This window comes from Ctenocephalides felis, unplaced genomic scaffold, assembly GCF_003426905.1.
Source record: "Ctenocephalides felis isolate EL2017-DRISC unplaced genomic scaffold, ASM342690v1 CF-g0.4_SCAFFOLD_03573, whole genome shotgun sequence".
Taxonomy (NCBI): domain Eukaryota; kingdom Metazoa; phylum Arthropoda; class Insecta; order Siphonaptera; family Pulicidae; genus Ctenocephalides; species Ctenocephalides felis.
The window spans coordinates 3043558-3057920 of NW_020539727.1; the positions used below are offsets into that span (position 1 = coordinate 3043558).

The following is a 14363-nucleotide window of genomic DNA, read 5'->3' on the forward strand; positions in this document are numbered from 1 at the left end:
TTGTTTCTGATTGTTTCCATATGAATTATCGTATCTATTTAGCTGCAATATATACGACCTGAATGTACAATTCTTCCATTCTTTCATTTTTTTCCTCAGCGTGTTATTGAGATGATTGAGCGATGTCTTATCCTCCGTTGGTAGATGAGAATGTTGCCAGGTACGTCTTGCTCTTCGTTTCTGTGCAATTAGCTTCTTAATCTCTTGCGGAATTATTAGATTATCATTTCTTGGAATAATGTTCGGGGTGATCTGCTTGGTTGTTTCACGTACAATCTCAGAAAAATAATCTATATTATTTTCTATATCAATAACGCTTGTAGGCCTAGATTTTGGAAATAATTTTGAATCAAGTATGGATTTGAATTGAATCCAGTTAGAAAGATTGTTGTGTAGAATATGATTGTTGATAACTGGAGTAGGAAATGTGCTAAACGTCACAAGTATTGGAGAATGATCTGAAGAGAGATCGTAACTAGATTCAACATTGAGATTTGAAAGATCAATACCTTTCACAATAAAAAAATCTAAAAGGTCTGGAACTTTAGTAGGGTCAGAAGGCCAATAAGTTGGACTGCAAGTTGAAACAAAGGAGAGGTTATTTTGCCCTATGGCTGCATGAAGAATCTTTCCTTTGGCTGTAGTCAGTCTAGAACCCCAGGCAATATGTTTACAATTAAAGTCACCACCAATGATAAATTTATACCTAATTGAGAGAAAAATGAAGAAAACTGAGCACAAGAAATTTTGAATCTTGGTGGACAATAAACAGCAGAAACACAAAAATTATATAAATTTGTTTCAACAGAAATTTGAGTTGCTTGTAGAAAATCATCAGAAATATTTGGTAGAACAAAATGCTTTATATTATTTTTGATTAATATAGCCGAACCGCCGCGAGCCCTGCCACTTGGGTGATTTGAATTATAAGTAGTGTAGTTATAAATTTTAAAGTAGTTTTTTTCAGTGAAGTGAGTTTCTGAGATTAATAAGATATCTATTAAGTTTAACTTTAAAAAACATTCTACTTCATTTTTGTGAGGTATTAAACCGTTGGCATTCCATTCAGCAATTTTAATTATTTTTGCCATTGCTTTTGTTGTTGACTAACGTGGATAACATATTTATTATTATGGTGTTCTGTTGCAAAAGCTGATTGAAGATATTTTTAAATTCTAAAATAAGTGTTGCTAGAGAATCAGAATCCGGATTTCAAGGTGAATGATTAGAAGCAGAGTAATTGTTTTTTGCAATGTCTGCATAGGATGAATTTTGAATTGTTGGATTTAAGGCCGGAGAAATGTTGTTTATTTTATTATTAGAATTAGAATTATTAGAATTATTAAATTTTGGTTATTTGGATTTGGATTTATGACTGATTGATTTACTGGAGTTTTGTTTCTTTGTTCTTTATTTTTTGGAAGTATGAGCAACCGCGATAATTAGCTGGATGAGCACCGTCGCAAAAATAACAACATGCCGGAGCATTCGGATCTTTGGTACAAGCGTTAGTATTATGATTGTCACCGCATTTTAGGCAAGCAAATGGTCTATTGCAGTATTTTTTGGTGTGATTAAAGAGTTGACAGCGAGTGCATTGTATAATGTTGTTGGACTTTCTCGGTGGTTCGACGCGTATTATGCAGTTGAATAATTTATAATGTTTATAAATATTTTTATTATTTCTATTTGGTTCCAGATCAACAAAAAACATTTAAGAGGTTCTTTGTTATTCTATGTCTAATATTTAGGATATTACGTACGACATGACCCTGTTTTAATAGTTCTAATTTAATTGCATCTGTGCTTGTCGAAAAGTGTACATTTCTAAGAACCCTATAAGCCTTCTCTTCTTTTAATTGATATGTATGATATACGGCATTAGTTTCTTTTAGATGTCTGGATAAAGTTTGAAAATGGTCGACAGAATTACATAGAATTTTAAATGTATTGTTAGCCAAACTTCTCAGGAAATATTGATCATGCGGAATTATTTCATTTAATTGATTAGACAATCATTAATATCGTCAACTCCGTAAATAAATATTGGAGGGGGCTACTGACTGGGGCCGGTTTACTAAGTTGTCGTCATTAGCTGTGTCTATTGTTGAAAGGGCAAAATCTGTTTTGAATTTTGACATCTATTCCTAATGGTTCAAATGAAGTTTTTCTTTTTTTGAAATTGACTACTTGCCATGAATTAGGAGGTTTCTTGACATCAGAATGTGGTTGAGTGAGGCTTGTAGATGCATTATTACTAGATGATATTACTTCCTGTCTACTGTCCGATTCCATATTCGCTTCTATATCTTGATTGAAATGTAAGATATTTTTTTGATTCCACAAACGCACATTAGAATCTCGATTATGTATGGTTTTTTGTAAGCAATTATTTAATTATCTGTACACTTTTGTAAGCTTTTCATGCAATTTTAATAAACCGTAAAATTCAATCTGACATGCACTTGTTTTTTTTTTCATGTAAAATTTATTGACACCATAGCAGAAAAGTGAAAATTTTTTCGTCCACGTTTTAGCCCGCAATTCTGAATCGATTTTGAAAATTCAAAAACTGTTCGTAAGATATTGGTTGGGAATCGTGCTGATGATTAATTTTTGGTAAAGATCGGCCGGCCGTTTTCTTGTAATGAAGTGTTAAATTTTTTCCGACGATTTTTATGATTTTTTTTTGACGGTAGATACCGTAGTCTTATAGACAATACTAAAATTTTATGGCCGTACGACAGCTCGTTTAACTTTAAAAATTCGTCAAAGTTTGCAAAAATTATTATCGTTTTTTAGGCATTTGTTAGGCTTAAATTAGACCTTTCATCGACGCTTGCTCAGCACTGTACTGATTTCAGAAATTTTATGTATCTTGATGAGGATTGCCGTTTCTTTGTAATTTGGAAAAAAGTGTTAAACTTTCCGTCCACATTTTCATACTACCGAATCGATTTTAAAAAATCAAAAACTGTTCGAAAGATATTAGTTGGGAATGATACTGATTAGTTTTAGGTGAAAATCTACCGAGCCGTTTTCTTGTAATTAACTGTTGAAAAAAATATAAGCCGATTTTTATGGAACTTTTCTTGGCGTTATATATCATGGTCGTATAGAACTTACTGAAACATTATGACAAGTAGTTTATTTTTAAAAATTAATCAAAGTTTGAGAAAACGTGTAGTTTTTTTCACGTTTTCTAAAATTAAAATTAGACGATTAACTTGGTATAACGATAGAGTACTTGGTCTTAATGAACATACGAAACCATTAAAGTCCTACGGAAATTTTTGATTTGATTTGATTTTTGATTATTTGCTTTTAGAAAATACCCCGAGTCAACGTGTTTGTTAGCTTTCAATTATGTGTAATAAATCCACTCGGAATACTTTTAATCACTCATAAATTAATTATTTTTTTATTGAATTAGTCGATTATTTACACTTATCGGGTAGCCTCAAGGAAAAATACTAATACCAACTAGTATTATTAATGCTTTGTGTCTTAATATTAATATTATTTGATTTCAGATTCTAGAGTTATTAAAAAAATATACCAAGAACCGAGAACAAAGTTCCGAGTCTGCAAGAGTTTCCGCAAATGCCGAGATCTTCCACGACGCCTTGGACCAAGAGTTTGCCCAAATAAAAATCGAACACAACGACGTGTGCTCCTTCGACGAGGACACTGTGATTCAATTGTCAAAAATTTTGGACAAATCGGAAAATTGGATAAATGTGGCAGAAATGCTCGGATTTACAACACTTATGAACTTCGTCGACAAAGAATCGCAAAGTCCAACTAGAATCCTACTGGGACATATAGAGGCAAGTAATATTATTAGAATATTATATATATATATATATATGTATATATATATGTATATATATATATATATATACTAGATGGCCCAGCAGACATTGTCTTATACTCACGTCTACAATTCAAGAGTTTCAATTTTTTTAATTTGCTATCCTATACTTTTTGATATCCTATTTGATGTCCTGCCTTTGGGATTCATTTATCGTCTTAAGCAGTATAAGAAATTCAAAAAAAATATATAGATATATATAGTACCTGCGGTAAAAGAACAATATCACACTTGATTTTACACAACATAATTGCTTCAATAATTTAGTCTATAACTTTCATAGTTTTGTACGCTATATTAGTTGCTTTTTGGCAATTATAATTTCTAAAGTACATTTTTTACTAATAATTTAATAAACATTATTGTTTATGTTAAAATCTCAGGTGAATTAATTTGTAAAATCTAGTTCATATGAGCACTCTTCAATCTAAGACCAACTTGCTAAATAAATCCATGTCCAATGCCAAGCAAATGAATTTTAGACACATGAAACAAAATTTTAAATCATTTTTAATAAGTAAAAATATTTTTTCGTATTGTTAAATAATTTAGTAAAGTGAACGAAAATGCGACAAAAAATAATGTATATGCAATTTTGAACTTATTGCGTTATTTATTCAAAGATGAAATTATATAATATATTAATTGTTTTAATTTTTGGCACATCTCAGTTTGTTTTTGGCAATAATATTGTAGATATTGCTTTTTTCTTATTTATAATCATGAATATGGATATTTTATGCAAATATTGTCTAGGCTCGCTTAACCCTCCGTCGGTCGGATATTTTTTCACCTTCGAACGGTCGTAAAGGTCTGGCTGGACCACCATTCATTTTACATGCATTTATATATATATTAACGGTTATTAGTAGTAAATATTTATAGTTTTGATTTTTTCTTTTTCTTACCGTCTTTTGCATGTGTTGAGCTTGCTTATAATAAAAACATTACATATTATATTATATAAAAAAAATAAAAAAATATAAAAAATCGTTGCTTTTTTTTGTTAATTTTTCTGTTTTATATCAATGAAAAACAATATTTATTCTTTTTCGGCGCCTTTGAAATGAATGTGAAATTCAAATGAAAACGAAATGAGGTGCGTCGCCTTTGAAATGAGCTGTAAAACTCAGTGAAAATATAATTTTGCTATAGGGTAGAAAAATTTTTGATAATGTGTGCATTACTCATCCGATTTTCAGTGTTTGCGATTACAAATAAGTTTGGTAGGTTTTCAAGGAACTCTCGTCATGAAAATACTAACATTCATGTTACAACACATAGCAAAGAATATATACAACGCAGTTTGAATAGAAAATACCATGAAAAAAGACAAAATACTGGTTTACATTTATCAAAAAGCGTACATTTCATACAAAATGTATGGGTGGTCTAGACAGACCTTTCCGACCGTTTGAAGTATAAAAAAGTTAATATCCTTATAATTATCCTTCTGTACATTTTTTCGTCCTGATTTTTTCATTGATCGACAGCTAATGAAATTTTAGGAAAAGTCAAGAAATTTCAAGTCTAGGATTACTAGAAGTATTTTATTTTTTTAATTGAAGTCGAAAAAAGTCTGGCCAGACCACGCCGACCGACGGAGGGTTAAACGAAACGATATTTAAATTTCAAGTGAATCGTCATTTTTGGCAGATGACAGTTTGCATGTATCAATGCCAAACAATGATATGTTGTTTTTTTGCAATTTTTATATTTATTTCTACAATTTGACTATATTTTTATAATCACATGCATCCTGAAAAATCCCTTAACAAACTTCAGAAAGATTTATCAAACTCCAAGTAATCGTTTAGGAGGAGTATATTTACATACAGAATATATCATTACAGAAGAATTTCATTACAGAAGATGTTCATTTATTATTATAAATTTTGTCATCATACAATGTTTTATAAAAAATCGCCACAAAACGGCCATTAATTACGAGAAATCGAAAAACTAATTGGTGCGGATTTCAAATTTTCCAAATCAATTTAGAAGGTTTTGCGAAAAAATTTACATTTTTTTGTTAATTCTAAAGAAACGGCTGGGTCGATCTTTTCGCAAAACGTGGTCAAACTTTGGCTTATATACACATTATTGCGAGTCGATTTAATGGTCATTTAGGCACATATGATTTTGGGATTCTGGGGATTAAAATAAGATACTCTGCTAAAAAAACCATATCTCTAAAATAAATTTTGATGTCTCGTGCGTTGACGCAAATATAAGGGTTGAATTTTGAGAAATCGCCAGGGGTAAACCACGTCAAGGGTGGATCGGCCCTCCAAAGTTATTGGGGGTCGGTCATTCATTTGGACCCGATTGGGGCACTCTGAATGGGTCAAAATGGATTTTTAACTTCACGTAGGGTAAGTTATTGTAATGTGCCGAAAATCGAAATTGAAATTTTTTACATTTCTCGACGTTTTGAAGGTTTTTGAAGGTTTTGGCATTCCTCAGAAAAAATGGATGTGTATGTATGTTTGTGTGTGTATGTATGGATACAAATTTCCAGTCACGTTTTCGGGCGCACGGATCAACCGATTTGAATGGTTCAAAAAACATTCGATTCCTATTGATAGGGAAAAGAGCTGAATAGTTTTTGGCGAAGGCAGGTCCAACCGTTTCGGAGATAAGGAGCAAAGAGTGCAGAAAATAGAAATCGACTTTTTGAGAGAACGGAGTATCCGATTTGAATGATCTAAAAAACATTCAATTAGTAATGATTGGGAGAAGTGTTTATTAGTTTTTGGTAAAGGCAGGCCCAGCCATTTCGAAGATATGGAGCTACATATGTAAAAAATGGCAGTTTTTGAGAGAACTAAGCGTCCGATTTAAATGATTCAAAGAACTTTCTGCTTGTCCTAACAAAATAATAGATATTGGAAAAAAAAATTTCTTATAATCTTTTTTTTTTTTCTTGTATATCGAAAATAATTAAAATTATATTTTTATTCTGACTAAAGTTCTAATATAACTTAAACAAATAATTTTAAATTTGCAATTCAGTTTATATACCTATTATAAATATTAGACAATGTTACAATATTTATAATAATCTATTTGAAAACATTCAGTATTCCTCGAACATTTCGTTACGGTACGGGAAGTTCCAGCAATTTGCCTTAAGGCACGATGCCACCCACCCCACTAGTTTCAAATTTTAATCCTGATTTTTGGGTCAATGCACAGGACATCAAAATTCATTTTAGAGATATGGTTTCTTCAGCAAAGTATCTTATTTCGATCCCGAGTATCTGAAAATGATATGTGCCTAAGCGAATTTAATACATTGTAATACACATATATTACAATACGTACTTTTCTAATTTTGATATCAAATTAAATTATTCAGAATGATTTGAATCTCCGAGAAAACATGAAATTAGCGAATCAGATTTTCTGTCGAAAAAATCAATTTCTTCGGGAAGTTAATTAGTAATTAATTCTTAATATTGTTATAATATATCTCAATAATAAATACTGTTAATTTTGATAATCCTAAGAATTTTTGGTTTATTAATTATTATTATTTTTTCAGAACACTGGTCACCTGAGCTACCAGACTTTGATCGATATATTACAGGGTCTAGATGAGTTAGAGTGTGCAAACATAATCAAATCCATTGTACAAAGGACAAATACCAATCCGTAATTTTTTAAAATTGACAATTATTTGTGATGAATTAATATTTGTTATGAGATTTTTTTACTTTAGTAATATGAAACACTACATTTAATGTTGGATATTTAATCATGGATAGGTAAGGATGATTTTTTTATGCTAACTGCTCTCTCTAGCTACACACATGAATTCAATTATTACAAAATGAAATTATGAAATTTTAAAAATATAGCTTTGTTACTTTACAGAATAAAATTAAAATATTTTTATACTTAGGTGACATCTGGTCGTATATTAGTATTATATAATTAAAATGAATCGAGATATTTAAAATTTATTTGTTTAAGTTAATTTTAAGAAAATTTTATACTTATAAGCATTTATTTAAATGAAATAAAATATCTTTATTTAAGAGTATATATATATATATATATATATATATAATATATATATATATATATATATATATATATATATATATATATATATATATGTAATATAAGAAACTTTCATAAGTTTATATATGTTATTTTTAATAAAACCCTGTTTTGTGAGTATTCATTGGTTTTCAATTAGATATCATTCCTTGTAGCTTTTAATTACTTTTACAAGGAAAACCTAAAGTTCTAAGGTTTACTCGACCAGGATTACTTGCAAAGTGATACACCTGATAGTAAAAACACTAGTGGTGCATTGCATCGTGCCAAAATAGAAAAATTAGATTTGTATTGCGAATTTTAAATCTTTTTGAATATTTATGAAGATTTTGAAAACATTTAAAAATTTTGAAAATTGAAAAAATATCCTTTCTTCAAAATACTGATTTATGTAAACTAAAATTTTTGGATATTATTTTTTAATTATTAATATTTTAAAATTTCTTGAAAGTGGGTGATACACATTTATATTAGTTGGTTCAAATCACAAACTAGTGGGGTGCATGCCATCGTGCCTTAAGGCCGTAATTAAAAATCTTGGTACGGAACCCAAAAAAAAATTACACAAAATGTTTACACATTATTGAAATGCCTATAAAACATCTGATAATTTGATGTACATAAGTCCAGTAAACATATTTGACCGCCAAATGACATTTTTTAACTTATTTTTATTGAGTCCATAACCGGTGGACCTGCCTTCCCAAAAATTGAATAATTTCTTCATCTTGTTAATACAAGTAAAATGTTTTTTGAATTATTCAAATCGGTTGATCGGTGTTCCCGAAATCGTCGACGAAAATTTGTATCCGCACACACACATACATCCATTTTTGATAATTGTAAGGTATGACAAAATATTCAGAAATCAGATTTGAAACGTAAAGATGCATAAAAATTTTCATTTTCGATTTTTTGCGATCACTATAACTTACCCTACGGGTAGTTAAATATCTGTTTTTTGATCACCAAATGTCATTTTTGGAAAAAAAAATCTGGATCTCGAAAACCGCTGGAAATGCCTTTGCAAAAACTTAATCAGTTCTTGTTTTTGAGTGTTTTCTGAATCTTTTAAATTGGATGCTCCGTTCTCTCACAATCTTAATTGCTTTTTTTTGCACTCCGAATCTCCGAAACGGCTAGGCCTACTTCTGCCAAAAACTACTCAGCACGTCTTCTTATCAATAAAAATCAAATATTCCGAATGGATAAACCTATTATTACCAAAAACTAATCAGCACGTCTTCCTGACAATTGAATCATTCAATCGCGGTTGATTCGTCTCAAAAGCGTTGACAAAAAATGTAACCGCAAATACACATGCATACATCTATTTTTCTCAAGATATGCCAAAATGTTAAGAAGTTTTTGAAACGTAAATATTTATAAACAATTGCATTTACGATTCATTTTTCGAACTTACCCGTGGAGGAAATGTCAATTGGTGGTCTGAAATGATCAATGAACCTGAGCACACAAAATTGTCAGATATTTTAGTTTAGATTCAGTTTTATCTTATAGAATTCATTTTAAAGAACAACAAAATTATATACGAACCAAGAAATAATTCAATTATCACAAAATAACAATTAATATATTTATGTGTTAATTTCCGAAATAAAACAAGACAAACCATTTTAAAGCGTTTTGCATGTAAGATTCACCTCAACAAAGTTACAACTAGCTGTAAGTGGAATTCTGTCTTAAGGCAATTAGGGCATCGTGCCTTAAGGCAAATTGCTGGAACTTCCCGTACCAAAAATTATTATTTTTTTTAAAAACGATTAACATTTTTGAAAAAAATTTACTTCAAAATAATAAGATTTTTAAAAAACTATAAATTGGACAAAAAATTACTTTTTTTTGAAAAAAAAATTTTTTTTTTAATTTTTTTTTTAATTTTTTTTTTTTTTTTGAAAAAAAAAATGTTTTCTTTATTTTGACATATTTTGGAAGATCTAAACTTGTTTTTCAAAGCAATCGTACTGCTTTAACTGCATAGAGACAAAATATAAAGCGCGTAAGCGCGGCGTCGCTGTCTAACGGGTAAACATTGGTACGGAACCCATAGGAAAATAAACAAAATTTATACTTATTATTAAAATCTCTATAAAATATCTGAAAATTTGATGTGCATATGTCTAATGATCATTTTTGACCGCCAAATGGCATTTTTTTTTACTTTTTTCGTTAGATCTCCGAAACCGCTAGACCTGCCTTTATGAAAATTTGATCAATTCTTTATCTTATCAATACAAGTTGCATGTTTTTTGAATTATTAAAATCGGACGCTCCGTTCGCTTAAAAACTGAGTTACCGTTCTCGGCACTTTTTGCCCCGTATCTCCGGAACGGCTAGACCTGCCCTCGCCAAAAACTAATCAGCACGTCTTCTTATCAATACGAATCGAATGTTTTTTGAATTATTCAAATCGGTTGATCCGTGTTCCCGAAATCGTCGACGAAAATTTGTATCCGCACATACATACACACACATACATACATACATACACACACACATACACACACACACACACACACACATACATCCATTTTTTCTAAGGTATGCCAAAATGTTCAGAAACCTCTGAAACGTAAAGATATATAAAAATTTTCATTTTCGATTTTTTTGCGATTACTATAACTTACCCTACGGGAAGTTAAAAAATGAACATAGCTTCAATATTTCTCCAAAAAAGCTTATCTATTTGATAATTTTTATTTCAAATATGATACACCAATAATAATATTAATGAGGCGCCCTCGAATAAGTTTGATATAGAAAACAAATAACATTATATTTCATAGAAAATTATATAGATCAGAAGCAATCCTTAAAATAAATCGCCGTGACAATTTTTCGGATTTAAAATTTTGACATTCTGAAAAATTTGCCGCCCCGCAAATTGTGCCGCCCTAGGCACGGGTCTATGGGATAATCCAACACTGCACTCACACCTAGTAACGAAAGAGAAGTCTATTTTTTCGACAGAAAATCCGATTTTCCAATTTTATGTTTCTAGAAGTTTCAATTCATTCTGAATCGATGAATGAGACCAACATTGAAAACGTATTAAAAGATATATGGTTTATGAATGCATACACGACCAAGGATATAGACACAAAGTCAAACATACATCTATGCCATCTCTATGATTATATCATTCTAATCATCTAATCATATTCTGATATTGTCTAGTAGGCATCTAGCAGGCTCCAATGCTTCAAATGTCAAATGATAATTGAATATACAGTTGAAATCATTAACATATTGAGAGAGATTACTGATTAAACTGGATTATCTTTAGCACACTGTTTCCATAAACCTTCAGTGAGTATATTTGAATATTCGAAAATACAGAGAAAATATTTAAAAATGTCGGAAGAAACATTGATGTCTATGAATGATCAGGTAATTAAGATTGAACTACCAGAATATTCAGAAGAAGACATTAAACACGAAATTGATGATCTTGAGGCAATTGTTAAATTTGAATCGTGTTCTGAGGACGATGAGACGTGTTCAGAAAGATTCATGAACACCGAAGTGACTAAAGAAGAAGGAGAAGTCAAACAGGAGTCAATTGGGACATCAGCTTATGAATGTGACATTTGTAATCGATCATTTGCAGAATCAGATCATTTAAAGGAGCATATGGTTGATCACATGCCTTGTAAGAGCGAAGAACGTCCTTTCAAATGCGACATCTGTCTCAAGACTTACAAACGAAAAAGTCATCTGAAAACTCACATGCTGATTCATAGTGGATTAAGACCCCATGCATGCACTATATGTAATATAGCATTCAGAAGCTCAAGTAATTTAAAAGATCACCTTCTTATTCACAGTGATGAGCGCTCCCACAAATGCAATGTGTGCAATAAGACATTCGGACGACTAGGTTCTCTGAACATTCACATGCTGATTCACAGTGGAGTACGCTCTCATAAATGCAAGATATGCAATAAGGCATTCACAAGATCGAGTAGTCTAAAAACTCACATGCTCATTCACATTGGCGAGCGCCCCCACGAATGCACTATATGCAATAAAACATTCAGACATTTAAGTACTCTGAAAAGTCACAACCTAATTCACATTGGCGAGCGCCCCTTCGAATGCACTATATGCAATAAGACATTCAGACATTCAAGTGCTCTGAAAAATCACAACCTAATTCACAGTGGTGAGCGCCCCTATAAATGCATTATATGCAATAAGACATTCATACAATTAACTACTCTGAATAATCACAACCTAATTCACATTGGTGAGCGCCCCCACGAATGCACTATATGCAATAACAAATTCACACAATTAAGTAATCTGAAAACACACATGTCTAGAGCGCATCCTCATGAATGTAAAAAATGCAATAAGAAATTTAATAGATCGACCACTTTGAAGAAGCACATGGAAATTCATAGACGGAAGCGTGATGAAAATCAATGAAATATAAACATATTTGCTAAATTGAATTTAAATATTTAGACACATGTTATAAAATATTCTTGCATGTAATAGAATGTATAAATGGTATAAAATATACAGTAAACATTCATTATATGCTTTTATTCATAAACAAGTGAATTGTTACATACGTGGAAGTGTTTTTACATTCGCGGAATGGTAGTTACGAAATAATATAAGTAGTAATACAAAACAAAAATTATTTTTTCTTTTAAATATATTGACTTTCCAGGCGGATACATTTTTCAGATTTTATAATTAATTTATCGAATATCGAAAATAATTCAGATTTTACTTTTAATTCTTACTAAAGATCTAACGCTCAGTTATATACTTTAAATAAATAACTTTAACTTTTCAATTCAGTTTATATAATTCTTATGAATATTAGACAATTTTACAGTATTTATAATAATCTATTTCAAAACATTCAGTATTCCTCGAACATTTCGTTACGGTACGGGAAGTTCCATACACCACTAGTCGATTTTTGAACGATTACAATAACTTAATACGGTAAATTAATAAGTAAACAAAGCAATAAACAGATGAATAATTTACTTATTTGCAAAGTTATTTAGACCGGTAAACAAAATATGGTTTTGTGTCTCCGTATCCACAGTTAAGTTAGATTGTTTATTACAATTTATTAAGTATTTTGGATTATTTATTTTAAAAAAAACATAGGTGATATATTATAAATTTCAAATCCGAATCTCGTGTTGGCGCCTGCATTTTTCGCATTTGCATAGGACCGGCCCTGGTTATAATGATAATCGTTATAATAATAATCAAGGGTTGATAATAAATATATTATTAACTTCCGGTTGGGTAAGTTATTGTAATAGTCCAAAAATCGAAATTGAAAATTTTTACATTTCTTCACGTTTTGAAGGTTTCTGAACATTTTGATACCTCATACCAGAAAAAATTAATGTATGTGTGTGTGTGCGGATACAAATTTTCGTCGACGATTTCGGGAACACCGATCAGCCGATTTGAATAATTCAAAAAACATTTGGCACGCAAAAAGTGCCAAAAACGGTAACTCAGTTTTTAAGAGAACGGAGCGTCCGATTTTAATAATTAAAAAAACATATAACTTGTATTGACTGAACGAAGAACTGTTCAAATTTTTGGAAAGGCTGATTCAGTGGTTGCAAAATCTCAATTTAAAAAAATGAACAATTTTTTTGTAAACATAACGCCCAAACGCCCAATTTAATAGTCGTTATAATAATGAAGGATTAATAATAATCATATTATCACATTGTCTGGGATAAAAAAAAAAGAGTGCGCGTAAGGTTCACACGCGATTAAAGTAAAACTTAATTGCTACTGTACAAGATGGCATTTAAGTAAAAATAAATACATCATATAACAATTTTGAATAAAGTTCATTAGTAATGTGGTAACACTCGTGATTCACACATTTACTAGTGTCAACCATTATACACATTTATATAATGATAAATTATAAATTATATATTTATAATGGCATTAAAAATATGTATAATATTTGAAAGCAATAATGTAATTAAAGTCATACTTCAAATCTGACATGATCGGTTGGTCATTGTAATTAGCATTTAGAAATTAACCTTCATTAGAAAAATGAATAATTGCTGATTAATAAATTCTATAATATTCGTTCACACAGTGGATTATGTTAAACAACGCCTAAATTAACTAATATTGTTTTCGCAACTTCACTCTTCATGTAATAATTGTGTGCAACTTCACTCATCATCTAATATTAAGAACTTCATGTAATTAAAATGAACATACATTCATTGACTGATGGTAATTTTTTACTTTTTTGCTGGCGATATAATCTCATTCTTTGAACAGCTGTAATATATGTTTTGCCTAAAAAATATTTTCCATTTCAATAACTTCACAGATTTATAGAAACTACGAATAATATAGAAATTACTTTAATAAATTTTGT

The 14363-nt window shown here is 30.3% G+C and overlaps 2 protein-coding genes across 2 annotated transcripts in view; both read left to right on the top strand.

Moving 5' to 3' along the window:
• The window catches only part of LOC113389301, a 96612-nt gene extending 88851 nt beyond the window's left edge, over positions 1-7761 (top strand). The window contains exons 21-22 of the mRNA XM_026626348.1: positions 3534-3830; positions 7422-7761. Coding sequence (XP_026482133.1) covers positions 3534-3830; positions 7422-7535 — 411 coding nt within the window. The 3' untranslated portion in view covers positions 7536-7761. The remainder of the gene's footprint in view (positions 1-3533; positions 3831-7421) is intronic.
• Positions 7762-11317: 3556 nt separating this feature from the next.
• LOC113389302 (zinc finger protein 525-like) lies at positions 11318-12394 on the top strand. Its single transcript, XM_026626349.1, has one exon. It carries the CDS (start codon positions 11318-11320, stop codon positions 12392-12394), a length of 1077 nt encoding a protein of 358 aa, XP_026482134.1.
• The last annotated feature ends 1969 nt before the right edge of the window (positions 12395-14363 follow it).

What these genes read in the sequence shown, in the direction of transcription:
- LOC113389302 (XM_026626349.1), top strand. Translation starts at nt 11,318, where the DNA reads ATGTCGGAAGAAACATTGATGTCTATGAATGATCAGGTAATTAAGATT.